The sequence below is a fragment of the Pholis gunnellus genome, assembly GCF_910591455.1.
Source record: "Pholis gunnellus genome assembly, chromosome: 12".
NCBI lineage: Eukaryota > Metazoa > Chordata > Actinopteri > Perciformes > Pholidae > Pholis > Pholis gunnellus.
This window is the reverse complement of record NC_136539.1, coordinates 13678297-13700880: the sequence shown is the minus strand read 5'-3', so window position 1 is coordinate 13700880 and position 22584 is coordinate 13678297. Positions and strand designations below refer to the sequence as shown.

Below are 22584 nucleotides of genomic sequence, written 5' to 3'. Positions count from 1 at the left end.
GCCGTGAGCCTATAACTATGCTGATGGAGTTATATGGAGCGACAGTTGTCTTTTAAGATCATGAACATCACAGGTACGTTACTCGATGCTTTAGGCTCAGTACTTACTGTACCATACATTACAGTATGCAAACAACATGCGGTGCCCTGTAAAAAAGGGCGACACTTCTAACACTAAACTGTAATGGAATACACTTGCATCACATGTATTTGTTACTCACTCATAAAGACCACAGCAGAGCAGAGTAACAACGACAACAAAGCAGAATGTTATCCAAAAATGTTTTAAAGAAACAGCACTCAGCTATACAATACAATCATTTCATGAGAAACCAGTATTTTATGTGAAATGTGACTGGAAATGATATGGAACTCTGGTCCTAAATGGTTCACTTTTATTAAAAAAATGTAAGATTAAAAAGCACACATCTCAGTGTGTCTGTTGTTTCTCTCAGTGTAAACCTGACCTTGAAGTAGACCTGCAAACAATGCGTACAGACATATATTAAAAGTCAAGCTTTTTTTGTTTTTTTTGGCGGACCTTCCTTTGTTGTTACAATTACGTCACACATGTATAACCCAGTGCTGTGGGCAGTTGATTGACCACTGTGTTTATGATTGATTTCTTGCATCACAGACACACCGGGTGGAAGTATTCTATTACACTGTTACATTCGGATCAGGCAAATGCTCTCAGTAGCAGGGCACCCAGAGAGATGCAGTGCAGTCGGTAGTGCATTCATATTTAATACTGCATAGGTCTGCCTAACACATCATACCAGTCAGGCCTATTAGTAGGATTAATCTATTCTCCCCCGTCTTAGTGCTCTAAGGGGAAAGTAGACTCTTTTGATTTTGAAGGATGGCATAGAGGAGCAAGAATCTCACCTGGAATTGATCATTGTCATGTCAAATCTTAATTTTATCTGCAGATAATTAAATCTAATTTTACCATAGCCGGCATGAATGTAGTTATATGACACCCATCTGTAGGCACATTATAGCCTGCCACTTCCTGAGGTGATGATCTCTGGCCAAATAACAGAACCACACCCACCTTCCTCTCCATTCAAAGCAGTTCTAATCTGCCGATTGAAATTTGCTGCCAGAAATACTTGAAACGCTTTTTCCAAAAACAATAACATTTTTCATATTGGATATAACTCAGTTGTTAACCTCCAATCAGAGCTCATTATCTGCTCTGACCCCACAGGCCTTTCTCATGTTAGAGGCTAGCTGTTCACTCTGAAGACGCAGGATGAAAGATGGCACAGCTGCTTGTACCACCAGGTCCAGACAGCTTCCGCCCCTTTAGCCGTGAGTCCCTCAAAGTCATCGAGAGACGTATCACAGAGGAGAACGCCAAGAAGCCCAAGGCAGAGAAGAGGAAAAGCAATGATGAGAATGGGCCCAAGCCCAGCCGTGAGCTGGAGGCGGGCAAATCTCTCCCTTTTCTGTATGGGGACACTCCTAAAGGCATGGTGTCGACACCGCTGGAGGACCTGGATCCCTACTACTGCAATCAGAAAGTAGGTCTGCTTGATTTCAAACTTGAGCATGAAGTCTAAAGACACACATTTAGCTTTTTCTTAACTGTGTTAAGACATAGATATTATTTGATGCGCTGAAATGAGGATTCTCTCATCTGGCACTGCATGCAGCTGTTAGGGGCTTTGAATTTCAGATAACAGGACGACCAGGCCAGTAAAAAAGATTTCTGTGATGTTCGTCAGCAATATACAAAAAGTGATCAGTGATTTGTACAGTGAAATGTGTTCTGTAAGTCATCAATTACTCTTTGATTAGTAGTTGGAAGTAGCCATATGTTTCTATCATTTATTATTTGTGCAAACTATAATGACATATTGCAAGTAAGCCAAGAAATATGAGTATTTCTTACATATCCCTCTTTTTCTGTCAGACTTTTATAGTAGTAAACAAAGGAAATGTCATCTTCCGCTTCAACGCCGCTCCTGCCTTGTACCTCCTGAGCCCCTTCAACCTTCTTAGAAGAATATCAATAAAGATTTTGGTACACTCATATCCTTTCATGTAGATATTAATCTGATAAGCATGAATCATGTTTATGTTGAGACCATTCTACTATCCTATTCTATATGAACTGTTTACATTGCCAACTAGTGTGAGATTATGATAAATTATTTTTAAAAAAGGTGTTAATTCCCCAATAAATGAGTGGCTTCCTTGACCACTGACTGCACATTGTTCAGTATGTTGATCATGTGCACAATCCTCGCTAACTGTGCAGTTATGACACTGAGTGGACCGCCTGACTGGGCAAAGAATGTAGAGTAAGTTTCCCACGAATTACACATTGAATTCAATGCTCGAGTTATATAAATATAACAATGCATTTTGGTTTAACAAATACATTTTTTTCCAACAGGTACACATTCACCACAATCTATACGCTTGAATCCGTCATTAAAATTTTAGCTCGAGGGTTCTGCATAGGAAAGTTCACCTTTCTTAGAGATCCCTGGAACTGGCTGGATTTCAGTGTAATTGTCATGGCGTAAGTACATTTACAATAATGTTTGAACAGTTATTACTTTCCCCATATGTTCCTTTGTTTAGACAACAAACAAGTTGAATGTTTTACTGTCTGGTGGTAACAAAAGCAACAGTTTTGTCAAAATGTGTTACTATTGTTCGAACTCACAAAGGCTCCGCCCTCTACTGGATAGAGGGTAACGCTCTCCTCCTATCACGAGCACTCATTTTCCTACTGAAAATATGCATAAGTGTAGCTGGCCAATCAGGACATGCCTAGCCGAATGTGTGCGAACCCAACAGTATACAAGACACCCCTGTCTGCCATCACACTCAGGCAGGGTTTCCGGCTTTGCTCAGTGGGTGAGTGTCAAGGGCATATGTACGCCAATGTCGTGGTCGATGTCTTGTCTGTAGGGGTATTTCTAGGGAGATTAGATTTTTTCCTCTGTCACAAAGATTTGGGGTTAGACCAAAAATGTTCCCGGCTAAAGCCCGATGCTGACAACGCCACCGCTTGTCGGATCACACGGTTCCATCTCTTGGACATGACTGGCTCCTTTTCAGGGTCTGTACTTACTTGAACGACACAGGACTGGTGAACTGGTGGGTGGGTGTCAGTCAACATGTCCCTGTGCTCCTTGATGAACCAGGCAATGTTGTGTGCTGCTTGTCTTTTGACCTCTGCAGGGTTAGCCCATGGCTCTTCCCAGTTCAGTTGCGTACTACCTGGGTTGGCTGGGCTCCCCATACTTCTCCGCTGTGGCGACCTATATTATAAACACGAAGGGCTGTGGCGAGTTGTGTTACCTTTAGTCGAGCACGATCAGTGTGGTTAGGTCAATGTAATGTCGCGGCAGAGCGTGCATTCAACAGGCTTCACCCACTGTACCTATAGAGCCAAGTAGAGGGCGGAGCCCATGTGTGTTAGAACACAGGTTACAATATTGTAACCCTAGTTCTATAAGCACAGACGGAGTTCTCTACAAAGGGGCCCTGCCACTCTTACACCACTCGCTGAAGATGGTGGAGGATAGTTTGGCAGCAAGGTGTGCTGCATTATATACTGTGGGGCCCGCACATGTTCTGGTAGGCGCGTCCTGATTGGCCAGCTATAATGACCAAATGCGTGCTTGTGATTGAAGTGATTGAGTTTTACCGACAGAGTCCAGCACTGGGCTCCGCCTGTGCTTACAGAACTAAGGTTACAATATTATAACTTGTATTACTTATTATTTATATATATATTACCAGTTATCATTGAGTTCAAAGCAATTTGTTAGGTCTTCTTCTATATCTTTCTGACAGTAAACAAATCACAAACCAATACCTGTCTGTGGCACTCAGCAACAAGCCCATTTGTTCCTAAGAAGTAATTGGTTTTAAAACAACTCACAAATGTATTGTTTTATTTTTTTTAAAAGCTATATCATTTTCTAAAAAAGCTGGACACAAAATATGTCTTAAACAGAAGTGGATAGTGGAGTTGTTTGGCAGTACTATCTTCACGACTGAAAACTAGGATAGATATGAAAAAAATGTAAATCATACCCTATAAACTAAAAAGAAATCTGGTTTGAATTGACATCAAACACTATTACTTAGCTCTTTACGAGATATGTAGCTAAGGCTGATCTATAGAGGGAACCATAAAGTGCATCTTTGGATAGATGGGGAAAACAACACTGAATGGAAATGCTATTGACTCTTTCATACCATAAAGAACTCATAAACAGTTACTGATTGGTTTGGTTGGTGAGTCTTAACAGCGGCATTGCTGATGGTCATTGTAATGAAGGGACATGTCACCCAGTGCAACAATTTGGCTCATTTGTTTTTAATACATTTTGTAGAAAAAGGTCTATGGCACAAAGGAAATTGTTGGTTTTGGTCTTTTTGGGGGATTTGTCGACAATAAGAACAAAAAACAATATCACCAGACTTATCCTTTAAGTTTGTATCACATGGTGCATCTTATGCTCATCACTGTAACCTCATTATCATTTTAACTTTATCCAATGTGCATGCCTCAGTGTATACTGTTTCTGCTTCATCTGATACTGTTTGTACAAAAATGTAATTAACATTGTTGACTTCAATCTATGTATTTTATCTCAGTTAATATTCCATATTAATTCCAAGTTTCCCTGCAGGTATGCAACAGAGTTTCTTAGCCTAGGCAATTTTTCAGCGCTTCGCACATTCAGAGTGCTAAGAGCTTTTAAAGCTATTTCAGTTATCCCAGGTAAGCAGTAGGAGCAAGTGCATGTTAGCTTCTTGCACGGTTTTCTCTGGCTGCCCCTCAACCTCCCCTCTTCCAATTACCGCCCCTCCTGCTGCAAATGCCATGACATGTAGGCTGGATGCTCCCGCGACCCCACCTTTCCACCTCCTTATCACAGATATGTCACAAAGATGTTTCAGCAAACTGAACATCCACAATCCTAAAAACTAACTTGGGCGTCCCAGGTGAGAGCTAGTTCAAATGGTTGTGTCAGATCTTCAGGTCTTTAATGGATCAGTTTCTGAGTCCAACTGTTTGACTCGCATGCACAATAGCCACTGAAATCCGAAATCCTAAACAAGCAGCAAAATTCTTAAATGTTGTTGTGTGTTTTCCCACCTTGGGATCTACAGGTTAATAGCATATTTAGTTTGCATAGTTACTCTGTGAGATCTGTGCCATTTGCTTATGTGTTTCTTGCACTATTCCTTGTTAGCAATTTGCTGCTCTTTGCTTGTGGTTAATGAGGGCATCTGTGGTGAGGGTGTGTCCTATTATTGTTGCATGTACATCATTACTTACATGCATGATCCTAATTTTCTGTGTTACTGTCTGATTACCACATTGAGCCTCTATGGTTCCAAAAAAAGGGGGTGGCTAAATAATTTCTTTCCTGCATTTCTATTGTTTGCTATTAAAACATCAAATAGCCTAGTTGTGAAGGATCTTTATCTCATGGCTTAAATTATAGTGGAAATAATAACAAGAGATGAATGTTTTACTTTGAAGGGAAACTCCTAATTTTGTATACATTAAAGTATGTTTACAGGTCTTGAGGAGTACTATGTAATATGTGGAAAAAGCTTTATAAAGCCTATTGTGGCTACAGAGGGAAAGGCACACAATCTGGAAGTGTGGAGTTAGGAATAAGTGAGCATACCAGACCTCTGCAGGCCTGACACCTGCAGCTTGAGGTCACATTAGTTGCTAATAGCATAACACACCCAAATCTCTAACAGAACTGTTCAATTGCATTGTGGGTGATGAAGGCACCAGATTTTGAATAGGAAGATGCCTGCAATAAATCAATCATCTCTGGTTCTGCTGCATTTACCTTGTTTATTCAAATGTTCCATTGTCAGTCCAACAATGTTACAGAAGTGCATTGCTAAATCGACTCTTTCAAAGACAGAGTTCACTGGCATGACTTTTTTTTGTTTGCATGCATGCCTGTATGCCTGCTGGTAATGTTGACAGTGGATTTTATTGACTACTTAGTGTAACACGTGATACTGTATCTGGCAGGCCTGAAGACCATCGTCGGTGCATTGTTCCAGTCAGTGAAGAAGCTTGCAGATGTGATGATTCTCACCGTCTTCTGCCTAAGCGTCTTTGCCCTCATAGGGTTGCAACTGTTTATGGGCCATTTAAAGCAAAAGTGTATCCGGGAATTTGATAATTCATCCTCATTCAATGAAACTGACATGAATGGAACAGAAACAAGCACATTCAACTGGACAGACTACACGCTTAATAGCAGTGAGTATTTTACTTTCCTCTGTTCTGCTTTGTGTTGGTGTTAACTTGATCCTGCACAAAAAACAGCAACACAAAAAACTTAAAAGATATTACCTAAGGATAAATGAGAAGTTACGTAATTTATGTTTTCTTTCAATAGTCACCACTTTATTAGGTAAACCTCTTAAATGCAATGCTGTCAAATATTCCCTTAAATATATTCCATATGTGAGGCTTTTCATATTTAGATTGTCTTGACATTGCGTCAGACCTACATTACATTAATTTATGAGGCTGTATTTAATGATACTGTTACAGTATTGCACTGCATCATATTGAGAGATGTATTATTTTGTTATCCTCATTGGGGTTGAAAAAACATTAGAAACTCTCGAAACATTATTCATTATAATGCCTCCTACTCCAACACCACTAAACAGCCTCAAAGATGAATAGAGTTGAATTGACACCTTTCTGTCCCAATTTCTACTACAAGATTCACAGAGAGATTATTTTTGTAGCACTCTTGTACTGGATTGCTTTAGATTGTAGAAGTGTACCCATTCAAATTATAATCATATAATATTATGATTCATTGCTGATCTTGGACCTTTTTGCAACCCCTGCTGACAAAGAAAAGTGTGAATTTCCTTCTTTTCCCATCAGGTAATTATTATTACCTTAAAGGCAAACGAGATCCATTGCTTTGTGGAAACGGCAGTGAAGCGGGGTAAGCGTATTCCCGACTTGACACAACATAGAATGTATATAATCCTTGTATGATGCATCTGTTTCTGCATTAACATTACCAGACAGTGTGTATAGGGTGAAGTACAATTCCACAATTCCGTCTGACCTTTACAAACTCTCTGTTTGTTGCAGGCAGTGTCCAGAGGGGTTCGTTTGCATCAGAGCGGGAAAAAACCCAGACTATGATTACACCAGTTTTGACTCATTTGGTTGGGCATTCCTCTCTCTGTTTAGACTGATGACACAGGATTACTGGGAAAACCTTTACCAGCAGGTAGGCTGTTATGTCTATATATACAGTATATATATATATATATATTTTGTGAACTCCACAGGGCACACAATTGTACACTTAATCCAAATTATGTTCTTTTTTTAGGACATAATTACAACCAATTTAAATACAAGCCAACATTTAAAGGTGTCCATACAGGACTGTTAGTGGACAAACATATTAAGCAAGAGTAAATACTAGCGTTATGTATTTTGTCAGTCAATTTAAAGATCACACACATCTATAATTCAATGAGCAAAATGCACTTGATTCCATTTGTTTCATAATTTAAAATAAATACTGAGCCCTGATATTTTTAACAGATATTTTATATTGCCAAGTAAAATCCTGTGAAATTTTAATTTAGTGCAGAGCTTTCTGTCTAGATCTGTTTTGTATAAAGCTAACTACTTAACCTTGTGTGCCATAATAAGTCTTTCTTGATCCTGTTAGAAGAGCAGTGGCTTGTTTAATGGCAGGTTGATGAAATGTTTGACCTCATGTGTGGTGGAGGATGCTGTATTTGTATGGTCCGCTTCTCTAAATACATAAAGAGGCAGTGCTTGCTGTGTTAAGGTGGGACTCTGTAAAAGACAAAGCATTCTCACATTACAATGTTGGTATTAAAAGTGTTCAAACAAACCTCTAAATGAAGTGCAGGTGCATCTTGGTCAGAAGGAACAACGATGAGTCCATCTGTGACTCAGGCAAACACAACGTGAATGGCCTTAGAGGCAAATAGGTGCCCACTGAATAGGCTTGTAGTAAAGCAAACAGTAATACAACACTGCATTGTATGTAATTGCACGACCTGTTTGGTACGACAAGCTTTTTCATGTCATTGTCTCTTGGTTATATGAATCAGTGATAGTTTTTGATAGTATTTTTTTATTTTGTTGGCCTGATGTTGTCACTACAGCAAAGTTCACAGGGTATTTAATCTATTTAATTCAATGTTATTACATTTTAAGTAGGTTTTAGGATAAAAGAAAAGTTAATAAGTATATTAAGTATAGGTATATTAACTAAGTATACTGCTACATTGTTTTCCTTCCAGACGTTGCGGGCAGCTGGGAAGCCCTACATGATCTTTTTTGTGCTGGTGATATTCCTTGGTTCCTTCTACCTGATCAACCTGATCTTGGCAGTAGTAGCTATGGCCTACGAGGAGCAGAGCCAGGCCACCATTAAGGAGGCGATCGAGAAGGAGGAAGAGTTTAAGGCCATGCTTGAGCAGCTGAAACGGCAGCAAGAGGACGCTCAGGTACAGGACAATCAAATATTCCGACTGATTCCTTTTAAAGAACATAAAGTTAGGATCCATTTGCCGTTCTAAAATTGAAAACGGCTGATTCCAGTATTTCTAGACTTTAAATCAGACCATGGTTTCTGACCAATAATTAGATAAATAAATTATTCAGCATTTCTCCACCAGAATTTCAGGCTTCAGACCTTAATGTTGGGAAATCAATGTTACACAAAAAATATTCCCTCTCCAAAATGTCCCTCTGAACTCTAGTGGAGTAGAGGCAGCAGAACATGGAACTACTGACATTTTTACTACATTCCACATTTTCCACGGTTGCCAATTGTCAATCAAATTTGAAAGTTGCTGGACCAAAGACACTTTTTTGTTTGGATCTTTTTCCAGTGTGACTTGCTCCGTAGTACATGGTTATGAATCTGCATCCTGTAAATTACCCACCTCAGACCTACAGGGATTATCATTTTAATGCTTTCTTCCAAATGCTACCCAGCCATTGTGTGTTTTTTTATAACAGTAAGATATATTCTGTTTCCTTCTGATTCCAGGAAGATATGTCTGTCTGCAGATTGCAGTTGAACTTGCCTTTTTGACTACGTTGTCATCAAAAACTGAACAATGTATCAATCATACGATTCTCAGCTGGTATTTATTGCCCTCTCTTTCCTCTTCTAGGCAGCAGCAACAGCAGCGGCAGCAGAGAGTGGGGAGGCCAGCGATAAAGTCACTGGCCCTGAGAGCTCCTCTGACACCTCCAAGCTTAGCTCCAAAAGTGCCAAAGAGAGACGCAACAGACGAAAAAAAAAAAAGGAGGAGGAGGGCAAAGGGGCTGATGAGAAGGTCCCTCAATCCGAGTCACAGGATAGTATGAGGAAAGGTCGCTGTCGCTTCTCTGTGGAGGCAAACCAGCTCAACTATGACATGAAATGCTCATCTGCACATCAGGTTCAGTATTATCTATCAGTATGAAAACAGCAATATTCCGCTACCTATGTATCGTGAACTGTTTCCCTGTTTTTAGCGTATTATGTCCCCAACCCTAAAAACAATATTCTGCAGTGCTTTTCCCATCATTTTTTACTTGTGTATCTACATTACGGTAATTCTGAATCAGTCAAGAATAATACAATTTCAATTATTAGAAACTTCTTCTTAATACCTAAACTTTTCAGTTTAAAATTGCACCAAATGTAGAAATACTGACTCCTCGACCGACAGTCGCAGTGCTTGAAATTCATGGCTCCTCCAGTGACAATCAAAACTCCAGTCTGTGATAGCTGTTCTGGCAGATGTTTTCAACGTTCTTTCAATAAAATGACTCGCTGGCTTTTGCCAAGCTCTTTGCAGAGCTCTCAAAATGAGTGGCAGGAGAGGAGAAGCAAATGGAAAGATAATGTGATTATTAAGCTTACATTACAGCCGTCGATAGTTGTGAGCAATTCCAATGTCATACCAAGTATTTGTAGAACATCCGTTATGTGAAATTCAACATATTTGCTAACTTTTCTAATTCTTCATTGCTTACAAATTTAACTTATCAATACTTCCATGCATGCAATTAAGACCAATGCAACGTTTCATTCAATGCTATCACAATGAAATGTTTTTCTTTTCATCGTCATCATCATCATCATTATCATCATAATCATCTTCTTCTTTGTCATCATCAACTTCTTATACCAATCATCATCAAGATGCGTTTTCTATTTTACAATTTTCCTCCTTACAATGCTTATCATTATCCTGAACACCATCATCATCATCATCATCATCATCATCATCATCATCGTCATCAGCATCATCATCAACATCAGCATCACCAGAATAATCATCATCATCATCTATTAACTTTTTCTTCTTCATCACCATCATGATCATCATCCTTACCATTCTTAGTCATCACCAACATGTATTTTACATTTTTCAGTTGCCTTTCAGTCCTCACCGGCATCATTATGACCATCATCATCATCCTTATCAGGCAATTCTATCATCACCTCACCGCAGAAATCCCTTTAATGTCATTTGCACATATGACGATCGCTATCATCTCCGTTCTCTCCTCTTTGCGATCAGCATGTATCCACTGAAGAATATCTTTCTCTTCTAGTCCTTTATGAGTTTTCGTGGACCCCTCTTCTCATCCAGACGGAACAGCAGGACCAGCCTTTTCAGTTTCCGAAGCCAAGCGCAGGACATGGGCTCAGAAAATGAGTTTGCCGATGATGAGAACAGCATTTTTGAGGACAACCTGAGTCGGAGGGGCTCTTTGTTTCTTCCCAGGAGTCGTGATCGACGCAGCAGCAGTATGAGCCAACGCAGTTACTTGTCGCATCTCCTACTTTCACCCAATGGGCTCAGGCACAGCTCAGTAGACTGCAATGGCGTTGTTTCTCTGGTGGTTGGGAATTCACTCCCATCGTCACCTGTGGGGCTCCTTCTGCCTAAAGTGACGGTAGATATGGCCTCCACTGGAGACAATGTAAGAAAGGCTTGTCTATCCCCAATAGCCCTATTTAATTTCTCTCAGCAGAGTCCATAGCTCTATATATTTTATTTTTTACTTGTTTTTCTTTGTCCTTTTCTCACACTGTGCATTGTACTGTGTTCTATCATGTGGAGGATATTGTAATAGTAGCAAAGCACCAAAGTCCATGACCGTGCATGCAATAGTTGTTGAGATATTTCACTAACAGACAAAAATACAGCAAGCGTGAAATATAAGCAGCTTGAAAGGTGCGGCCAGTAGAGTGCAGAACCCCGCCAGGTGTGCACATCTCAGCTCCGTCTCAGCTCCTGTTCGCAGGCGTCACTGCGACTTGAAGCATTTATTTAGGTGTGTGTACTGGTAGTTCAATTAGCTGTATAGTGGTTAATAAACACACCATCCAAAACAAAGGTGAGCAAACTGTTTTCCCCGGCTGTGTCTCTGGCCGCAGAGAAGCGGTTGAGCGGCAGCGACGCACTCAACTGTGTGATAATTTGTGCCCCCTATAGGCCACGGGCCAGTTAAGAGTAGTGAGTGAGGAGTCAGCAGTGAGCGGTCAATATATGGCAATATCACACAGGCAATAAAAGGTCAAATGAAAAGTGTGAGTCACTGCAATCACCTGCAGTCCTTGAGCATGCAGCCCAAATCATTATGCCGTTTACTGCAGCAGTATGCAATATTAGCCATGGACAGACTCAGAGATGCTCACTCACTCCAGCACACACACACACATCATCAATCTCATGATCATCCTGGAGGAGATTGAAGACATTTTCAAAAACATCTTTTTACAAAATTTGGGGATGAATTGGCTGGTATTTTAACTCAACTTTATACTATTACTATATTTGATAAAGTGGAGCGAAATTTCCATGACACACTGGAGGGGAAGCGGTACACAAGGCTTCTCTCCACCCTGGTTAGACACGAGAGCCTTGGTGGATGCTAAAGATAACTTTTATGCGGTAATGCTGTTTTTAATGGTCAGAAATGACAAAAACTATTGTCTTACCGTTACACTTTTGTTTATTGAGCTACGCTTGTCGTCAAACATAACTGTGGCTTCTGACCATCTGACAGGGTGCCATTATTGTACTAAAGTTATCGCGTACTGTAGGACTTAACTATAAGGCTTAACTGTACGATTTCCTTTTTGGAGTCAACCTGGTGTAGAAATAAATTACTTTTTAATGCACAATTCCCTTTGATTGTTTCTTCATTTTACTTGTACAGCTTTGCATTGTAATTGAAAACACTGACACTTGCATTCACGTTTGTAGCTACTGTATATCCATGGTAACATGTAACTTATTTTCTGTAGCACAGTATCATCTGTAACAATCGTTTCTATCTCCAGGCTGACACCACTGACACAGAGTACAAACAGGCCAGTGGAGAAACACACCAGGAGTTCATGGACTTCCTCGAGGGCCCAGAGGCCAGACAGAGAGCTCACAGTATAGCTAGTGTCATAACCAGCACCATGGAGGGTAGGTATCGTACACCATGGCATGAGTATCGCATCTTGAGATTATCTTTGGTATTGAAGCATTTTTTTCAGTTCAAAATATTTTTTGTTTTTCCCTCACTTGTGTGCATCAGAGCTTGAAGAATCGAAGCATAGGTGTCCTCCTTGCTGGATTGATTTTGCCCACACCTACCTCATCTGGGAATGTTGTCCAGTATGGATGAAGATCAAGAGGGTGGTTAAACTAGTTATGATGGATCCATTTGTGGACCTGACCATTACCATCTGCATTGTACTCAACACATTGTTTATGGCCATGGAGCATTCTCCAATGTCCCCCGGTTTCTACAAAATGCTGTATGTGGGCAATGTGGTGAGTGGATTGTAATTGTAGAGTACAACATTTTTGTTTTATTTGCAAAATAGTTATGATGTTTGTTAATGATCCCCATTTCTGATGTTTGTTTGTATAAAGATATTCACTGGCATCTTCGCGGCTGAAATGGTCCTCAAGATCATTGCTTTGGACCCATACTATTACTTCCAGGAGAAATGGAATATTTTTGATGGAATCATTGTCAGTGTAAGCGTGGTGGAGATTCTCCTGGACGGAGGGGGTAGCATGTCTATTCTGAGGTCATTCAGATTGGTAAGTCTATATGTGTCATATAGCCAATATGTTCCGGTGCATTTTGTGTGCCGAAAGATTTAAAATGATATGTTTTCCTTTTGTTTTTACAGCTGAGAGTATTCAAGTTGGCTAAATCGTGGCCCACACTTAACACACTGATCAAAATAATTGGTAATTCAGTGGGGGCTTTGGGCAACCTGACGCTGGTGTTGGCCATTATCGTCTTCATCTTTGCTGTGGTTGGCATGCAGCTGTTTGGAAAATACTACAAGGACTGTGTGTGTAAAATCTCTGTCGATTGCACTATGCCCCGTTGGCACATGAATGACTTCTTTCATTCGTTCCTCATTGTGTTCCGAGTGCTTTGTGGAGAGTGGATAGAGACCATGTGGGACTGTATGGAGGTGGCTGGGACCCACATGTGCATCACTGTCTACATGATGGTCATGGTTATTGGAAACCTTGTGGTACATCATCATCTCTTATGGTCAATTCATAAATCCAGCTTGTCCAACCCATGATTCAGTTGTATAGCTACACACATTTTGTTGTTATCATAAAGTACAATAGCTAAACGATGACGCAGTCTTACATGAAGTCATGTCATTATCTGATAGGTGCTGAACCTGTTCCTGGCCCTGCTGCTGAGTTCATTCAGTGCTGACAATCTGGCAGCGCCGGATGATGACAACGACATGAACAACTTGCAGATTGCCATTGGACGGATTCACAGAGGCTTTGCCTATGTCAAGTCCCTGCTTCGAAGTAGCTGCAACAGTGTCTGTGTCAGGAGGAAGAAGAAATGGAAGGGTGAGGACAAATCTCTGGATGAGCTCCACAAACCTTTAGGACCGAATGGTGTCCCCAACCATACCATCAAAGACTATCCTAAGAACGGAAATGGGGATGTGACTGGAGTAGACAAAAATGGAGACAAGTACATAGTCAGCAGCAAGAGTGATGATTCTATAATGTCTTTCATCAACAATCCCAGTGTGACTGTCACAGTTCCTATTGCTATGGTAGAGTCCGACTTTGAAAACCTCAACACTGAGGACTTCAGCAGTGCCTCGTCTGATGTAGCAGGATGCCAAATGGTAAGGATGCTGTTGTGAATTGGTCCAATTGGTCTCTCAAAGTGCCTTTATGCTAAGAAATGAGTTGCTCATTTAAGACTTTTAAAGTCTTTTCAGCTATGTCACTAATGTTAATGATGTGTGATAGACGACAAAGGATTTCAGTGCTGGTTGTGGTTCTTGACAAACATATCTGCTGTTCTGGCTGAGTGGTTTGATCTGTTGCAGTAGTCACATTGAAGCACTTTGCCCATAGTCCATGACGATGAGGTATGAGCGTGTTACGGGGCATTCCCCTGAATATCCTATATACCACGACCCTTTAACGATGAGAGGCCATATAGACAGGAAAACGTAGATTACATTATGTGCCATTTAAGCCTGAGTGCTTGGGAGCTGAATCCTCCTCTTAGGGGGTCTCTTTGTGCTTCGCATTGGAGGAAAGCTCACAGTGTGAAAGAAAAAAGAATCATATAGACTCTATATGATTCTTGTTGCTTTACTTTGTAATTTTTCTTTTTCAAATTTTGTCTCATCTATCAATCCTTTTTGCCTGCAGGCAGATTTGTCAGCAAAGTCGTTGCTGCTTGCTTGCTGCTGCTTTAGTTTACATGCTCTCAATGTTTTAGAAGACTCGTAGGAACGCTCTACATTTCATTCTTTCTCACCTTTTTAACAGATCACCCATTCTTTTATTACCTTACTTCATTCACTCTGCAGTCCTGAATTTGTATTTAATTTTGATGCTGGAATATTTTTCTTCATTCAAACATCAGTGAAAGTCAATTTCAATAAATACAATTTATTTTAGTTTTGTTTCATTCTCTGGGGTTTTGAAATATTTGTGATTTTGCATCGTTACATCAAATCCATTTAACTGCAATGAGGCATTGTCCAACCAGGATATTTGTCATTTTAAAATAACATAATGGTTTTCTGATTTCCGCCCATTCATACAAAGGCTTTCTGCAGACCATGTTATAGATATTTAAATCACACTAAAGGAATCTTCTATTTAATGTTTCACAGTTTACTCTTGAATTTGCTGAATTGCATCTGACAGAAATAGAATGGATGGATTGAAGCACAAACCATCAACATATTGACTTTAGTGCTCGCAGTATATCGCACTAACATGCTTACATCATTCCCTGCAAGACATCAGCTGGTCCCAGGACAGCCAAGTGCTCCTGCATTCTCCAGGAAGGCATTCAAGCTGGTTTCATCTATCAGCTATTAGGAGACACACCCTGTAGAAAGCAATACAACAACAGACTGAGGGAGAGACTATGTGGCTACTGTACAACACCGCCAGGCTGCAAATCTCCTATGATATTTAGATCATTCTGCATTATTAAATGTACTTAGTTTTTATTTTTCATAGAACTGGCTGTATACAACAAGTACTATGCAAACCTTGTGTGTCTCTAATTGGCTAAGCAAACATTTGACAGGTTAAACAAGTGATGCTGGCGGACAGTTGTAGTGTGCTCTGATCTTTTTACTCTTGTTTATCTAAATAAATAACACCAACGATATAATTTTAGAAATGTAAAATGATAGTGACTAATCAGTGTCACCATCACCTTTGGTATAATGTCCTGTCTTTGAGAGTCTGGTATCCTCTATGAGAGACAACACTAGCATCTGTAATGTAGACTTTTAATTGCTTTCTTTGTTGACAAGCACTCAACTGGTGTTCTTCTGTTAAGTCAATGATGATGTTTTTTTTAATCATTATTATTTAGACAGATGCTTTTTCATTTCGATATTTAAACATAAGACTCGAGAAATTGATTCATGCATGCTCTTTATTTCATCCAACATACATTTGATTCAAACTTAAACTGAGTGCATGTCAGGGATCCTTGTGAAGACCAACAACCTTAAACAAGACAAACAGCAGAAATCACTTTCAGTGGCAGTTAAAACGCACCAAATGCAAATGTCTTGTGGAAGTCTCTTGGTATTTTATGACAATTCTTTTGGATGAAAATAACTTAATTCTGAAGAGATATGGAGTGCATGAATTGTGTGGACAGACAGGTGCTCAGCATGTCCGCCTCTTACATTTGCCTTGGCTCTGTTATGTTTGCTCATCGAACACCGGTTTTACTTGGCTTCATCCACAGATTGTAGATGACGATGGCCAGCTCAGCTCCTCTGAGGGCAGCACAATAGACTTTGGGCCAGGCGGGGAGGGAGGAGAGTCTGTGGACTTTGAATTGGAAGAAGCTATGGAACCTGACGCCTGCTTTCCTGATGGTGAATACTACTACAACCACCACTTAACCCATGGCCTTGGTGTTAATCTAATACTCCATATTACACTGGAAAATTACCATCTCCCCTTTGTCTCTGCTCAGGCTGTGTGCAAAAGTTCAAGTGTTGTCAGGTAAATGCGGAAGTGGGCTGGTGGAAGGTGTGGTGGATGCTTAGGAGGACCTGTTACCGGATCGTGGAGCACAACTGGTTTGAGAGCTTCATCATCTTCATGATCCTGCTTAGCAGTGGAGCACTGGTAAGACAGGAAGATAAATGTCGATAACGTTGCTTTTGAACACCTGATTCATTTGGGTGCTCTCATGTATTTACATATTGTATCTGGCATCTCTCGTCACTCAGTAGATTCCCAAACTGTTGTAATCAAAGATTTCTTTGAATTACAGTTCTCGTTCTCTGTAAAATAAGGTCAGGATATTGAATAACATGTTTGTACTTTATTTGTATTCATATTTACAATGAATTACTCGCTGTCATTTACACATCCAGGCGTTTGAGGATGTCAACATTGAGAAGAGGAAGACCATTAAAGTAGTGCTGGAATTTGCAGACAAAATCTTCACCTACATCTTCATTCTGGAGATGTTACTGAAGTGGGTGGCATATGGATATGCCAAGTATTTTACAAATGCCTGGTGCTGGCTGGACTTCCTTATTGTTGATGTAGGTTGAAACACCTCTGCTTACACAGAAAGACATATACACTTACTTTTTCAAACAATTCTTAGGTTGCTGTTTCTTAAGACATTTGTTTGTGCACGTGTTCTAGGTCTCACTGGTCAGTATGGCAGCCAATGCTATGGGATATTCTGAACTCGGTGCAATCAAGTCTCTGAGAACCCTGCGAGCTCTGAGGCCACTGAGAGCCCTGTCACGGTTCGAAGGCATGAGGGTAAGAGTCACTGGATTTACACTGTCACCAGCTCACTGCATGGTACAGAGTAAAAGCACTCTGCAGTCTGACAAAGAGCAGCATAAAGCTCTATAACTTTGCAAAACCTAGTGAGTTGATACCCTAAACACGTGTTGCTTGTTAATGAAGCATTCCTGTCCGTCCCTAATCCTCTTTCTCCAGCTGTTTGTCCTCAGGTTGACTTATACATTTAAATGACAGTTATTTGTCTTTTTGTCGTTTATTTTTCTTTCAATTTAACGTGTAATTATGCGCCACTGATTTTTGATTAAAGGAATAGTTTGGCATTTTGTAGAATGCGCTTATTTGCTTTTATGCCGAGAGTTCGATGAGAAGTCATATGAGCTGACCATCTTCTGGCTCCAGCTTCATAAATCATATACCAGATAGATATAATCTGTTAAATGTCGAACTTTAACTTTTAAATTGTGCCATATCTGTTGTAACATCTCATACCATTATAATATTTTTCTGTGCAATGCACAAATCCTGGTCTAAACAGGCATTCATTTGTCGGCTTCTGAAAACAATGTGGCATATATTGATTGTTGCTTTCATGTTGTGGTGTTCTAGCTCTTTACAGGAGTGTTAAGACGATGGTCCTTCCTCGTGTAGTAGCTAATTAATTTCCTCATGTGCACCAGAAGTAGTGCTTTATTCATTCCCAATCAAATTTCACTGTACAGTAAGCAAATGTTGTGGCGTCGTCATGCCTCTACATGGTGTTCTTTTTCAATGTTTCTCTAAAATGTAGTTGTAAGCACTAATGCAACTTTTAGCGACAGTGGAGAAACGTGTCGGTCTCCTGCCTTTCCTCCTCCTAATTCCTTTCCCACCTGCATGCACAATCATTTTATTTGCGCTGTCTGGTGTTAGTCATAGCTGTGATGAGCTCATGCTGATGTGTATGTTGGTACGGAAACATTCACTCTTGTGTTTTCCTATTCTTACCATTACTCAAGTAGTGTTGTGCGTCAATTCTACATCCTGTGATTTCTGCTGTACAGATGGATTATGTTTATGTGTTGGTGTGCAGGTGGTTGTCAATGCCCTGCTTGGAGCCATTCCTTCCATCTTCAATGTGCTGCTGGTATGTCTCATCTTCTGGCTCATCTTCAGTATCATGGGAGTCAACCTATTTGCAGGAAAGTACGGCCATTGTGTCAAGAGAAGCACAGATTTGGATTTCCCTCGAACAGAGGTCAGAAACATGTCAGAGTGTTTGGGCAACGACACTCGCTGGAAGATTCACAAAATCAACTTTGACAATGTTGGCATGGGTTACCTTGCGCTGCTGCAAGTGGTGAGTAACTGAGCACAAGACACTTGGTGATTTAAGCTTGTAAATACATTATTTGCTGTATTGGTGGAAGCAATGTAAAGATCAAAGGGCTAATACAATATTTTTTGTGGATATCGTTAATTTCTATAAAGGCTACATTCAAGGGCTGGATGGAGATCATGTATGCTGCTGTGGACTCTGGAAGCAAGGTAATCTGATGTTTGTGTGTAGCTCATCCTGTTTGTTACTTGTTATAATCTCTCTTATAATATCACAATACTTTAATAAGTTATAATACTTGATCCGTAATTATCTATCTAAGTAGGGAAGATTGAAAATAGCTAAACATAAAGAAATATTTAAAAATAAATACAATACACAGTGTTGCTATCTGGCAAAATATATTTGCTTCTTGTCTTTTAATGAATTACTTGTTTTTCACTCTGACATTCATTTATTTTTTTTATTTTTTGAGATTGTCCATGCAAAATTGAATAACAATCAACATATTCAACACATTTCATGCGCTCGTCAAACATGGCAGCTTGCTTTCTCCAAACTAAGAAGCTCTACGCAACCTGCAAGCGTCAGTTTTGAACGTGTCAATTTCCGCTTGTTACATTCATGCACTGTCTTTTAAAAATGATCTTCCGTGTTCCCAGGAAACAACAACAAAGGTTGTGGTTTGTCTTTTACTGAGTTAAGTAGGCTACGGTTCGCAGCTGAAGTAGAGTTACGTAACGTTACGTATCTTAGGTATTATTACTTAACTTAGGTACGTAACTTAAAATAATGTTGACTTTTGGTATAGCACCGGACACAAAAACCTGGGTTAAAGTCCTGTGTTTTTTTTAACCAAACACCCACTTTCCTTTACTTGTAAATCAAATAAGTGTAAATCAATTTGTATTGTCACACATACTCTAGTATGTGTACACAGTGAATCTTTAACCCATCGTAGTATTAGGAGCAGTGGGCAACTGTTATACAGCACCAGCTAGAAGCGACAAACTGGCTCCTCTCCCTTAATCATATCCCAGTTTCAATTATCATTATTAACTTATTTATTACAACAACATGAGTTTGTTTGGCTTCACTGTATACGAATACACGACAGGTGTGGTCCATGAGTGTTCAATGTATGGATGAAATCGCACTTGCTGTAAGCACCAGTTGCCAAATCAGCCAGGACTTAAATCTTAAGGGTTATAACTTGAATGGACTAATGTCTCCATTTTCTGTCACTATTATAGGCAAGAGACCAACCAGAATATGAGATCAACCTGAAAATGTACTGGTATTTTGTAGTTTTCATCATATTTGGAGCCTTCTTCACACTCAATCTCTTTATTGGTGTCATCATAGACAATTTCAACCAGCAAAAGAAAAAGATAAGTATCAAATCTGCTGTCTAAATGTTTGGGTATTTTTGACTTGCTATTCTGACACAAATGCAATATTTAATAGCATTACTTTCTCCTCATCCCCTTGTCATCCTGTGATTTAACATTTCTCGCATCCCATGTTTACTTTGGAGGTCAAGACATCTTCATGACTGAAGAACAGAAGAAATACTACAATGCCATGAAAAAGCTGGGATCAAAGAAACCACAAAAGCCTATTCCTAGACCATCAGTATGTAACTTTAATCATGACTGCGTCTAATCTGTATTACAAATCCAATCCTTGTTTCATAGCACCCAACTTGTACTTGTGTTTCTCTGCCTTGTGTCTATTTCAGAACAAAATTCAAGGATACATCTTTGACTTCATCACAAAACAAGCATTTGATATAATAATAATGGTTCTAATATGGCTTAATATGGTAACCATGATGGTGGAAACTGAAGATCAGTCTGATGAAAAGGACAAAGTTCTCCACCAAATTAATGTAGCATTCATTATCGTTTTCACTGGAGAGTGTTTATTGAAGATGATCGCACTTCGCCATTACTTTTTCACAAATGGTTGGAATGTGTTTGATTTCATCGTCGTCGTCCTGTCAATCATTGGTATGACTCGCCTGTTCACTGCAGTGCTCAAATAAATTCACATCATTCACTTTGTCAGTATATGTCTGTGTGATGTTTACAATCTTTTTAATAGGTTTTTTCTTCCTTTCCTTTCCTTAGGCATGTTTCTCTCAAACTTAATCGAGAAGTATTTTGTTTCACCAACCTTGTTCCGAGTCATCCGCTTGGCCCGGATTGGCCGCGTCCTCCGCCTTATTAAAAGTGCCAAAGGAATCCGCACACTCCTGTTTGCCTTGATGATGTCACTTCCTGCCTTGTTCAACATTGGTCTCTTACTCTTCTTGGTGATGTTTATCTATGCCATCTTTGGCATGTCAAACTTCGCTTACGTCAAGAGGGAATCAGGCATCGACGACCTTTTCAATTTTGAGACATTTGGCAACAGCATGATCTGTTTGTTCCAGATCACCACTTCAGGAGGGTGGGATGGCCTACTTGCTCCCATTCTCAACAAACATGAAGATGATTGTAACAATAGCACAGAGCATCCTGGCAGTAAATTTAAGGGAGACTGTGGGAATCCTCCTGTGGGCATCACCTTCTTTGTGAGCTACATCATCATCTGTTTCCTGATTGTGATCAATATGTACATTGCAGTTATCCTAGAAAACTTCAGTGTGGCCACTGAGGAGAGCGCGGACCCACTAAGTGAGGATGATTTTGAAACGTTTTATGAGGTCTGGGAAAGGTTTGATTCTCGTGCAACACAGTTCATGGAGTACAATAAGCTGTCAGAATTTGCAAATGCTCTGGACCCACCATTACGCATAGCCATGCCTAACAAGATAGAACTGATCTCTATGGATCTACCCATGGTGAGCGGGGAACGCATTCACTGCCTGGACATCCTGTTTGCGTTTACAAAACGTGTTCTGGGCGAGGGTGGGGAGATGGACGTCCTAAGGGGGCAGATGGAGGTGCGATTCATGGCCTCCAATCCTTCTAAAGTGTCCTACGAACCCATCACTACCACCCTCCGCCGCAAACAGGAGGACACATCAGCCACTATCATCCAGAGAGCATACAGGGAGTATGCAAAGAAACATGCTGCAACGAATCCTTCTGACAGATTCAGTGATTACATTCAAAAGGATGAAACACACATTGACAAAGGGGATCTTGTCACAGGCAAAGTCCAAGACATTTCTAGTGCCGATAAAAGTGAACTGGCGCCTTCAACAGCCCCTCAACCATCATGTAACAATGTGACGACAAATGGAAAAAACAAATATGAAAAAGACAAAAGTGAAAAGGAGGTTGAGGGCAAAGATGTCAGAGAGCACGATAAGTAAATTATGCTGGAGATGCAACAAAGACATTTTAATTAATGACAAAATGTTTACAACCTTTGAAAGTGACTAAGCCATCCATAGACTCCTCCTCCTTAGTCTGGATATCTATGCCAAACTGACCATGCTTACTTGAGTCTAAAAGCTATAGTGTAAAATGGCTCAGACAGACTGTAGTTGGACAAAATGTGGCTGTGTTCAGGAGCAAAGATGCCTTTTGGCTGTATGTGCTGCAGTGTTCTGAAAGAAACAGTAGTTAATGTTTTAACTTCTATTGCAGCTAGTTCTGCTATCCAGTGTCTTGAATTATTGTTATATCACTGACTGTTGTATTACTTTACCTACCTTTTATTCAGGCAGAGAAAGTTTTTTATGTTATTACTTTAAGAATTCACAGTTTGATTCATTTATTTTTTTTACTTTTCAAAAGGGTTGTTTCTTCCAGGGTAGGCTTTACAACAAGCAGCACTGCCTCAAGGCTAGTCTTGCTTGATGCTTAGAATACGAATCAAAGAGACCATGTTGGAGTTGCTGCAGTTAACTGGATACGTAGACCTGCATGAATGTTTCTCCAT

The 22584-nt window shown here is 40.0% G+C and overlaps 1 protein-coding gene across 1 annotated transcript; it reads left to right on the top strand.

Annotated features, from left to right (window-relative positions):
* Positions 1-1264: 1264 nt before the first annotated feature.
* Positions 1265-22012, top strand: scn1laa (sodium channel, voltage-gated, type I-like, alpha; the record flags this gene model as incomplete). Its single annotated transcript, XM_079170787.1, has 26 exons — positions 1265-1528; positions 1921-2051; positions 2231-2311; positions 2407-2535; positions 4667-4758; positions 6043-6276; positions 6922-6985; positions 7138-7279; positions 8337-8543; positions 9219-9488; positions 10654-11025; positions 12392-12524; positions 12637-12875; positions 12978-13151; positions 13244-13600; positions 13751-14230; positions 16342-16474; positions 16576-16730; positions 16982-17155; positions 17262-17384; positions 18442-18708; positions 18840-18896; positions 19941-20082; positions 20225-20322; positions 20429-20699; positions 20820-22012. 26 exons carry the CDS (start codon positions 1265-1267, stop codon positions 22010-22012), a joined length of 5982 nt encoding a protein of 1993 aa, XP_079026913.1.
* Positions 22013-22584: the final 572 nt, after the last annotated feature.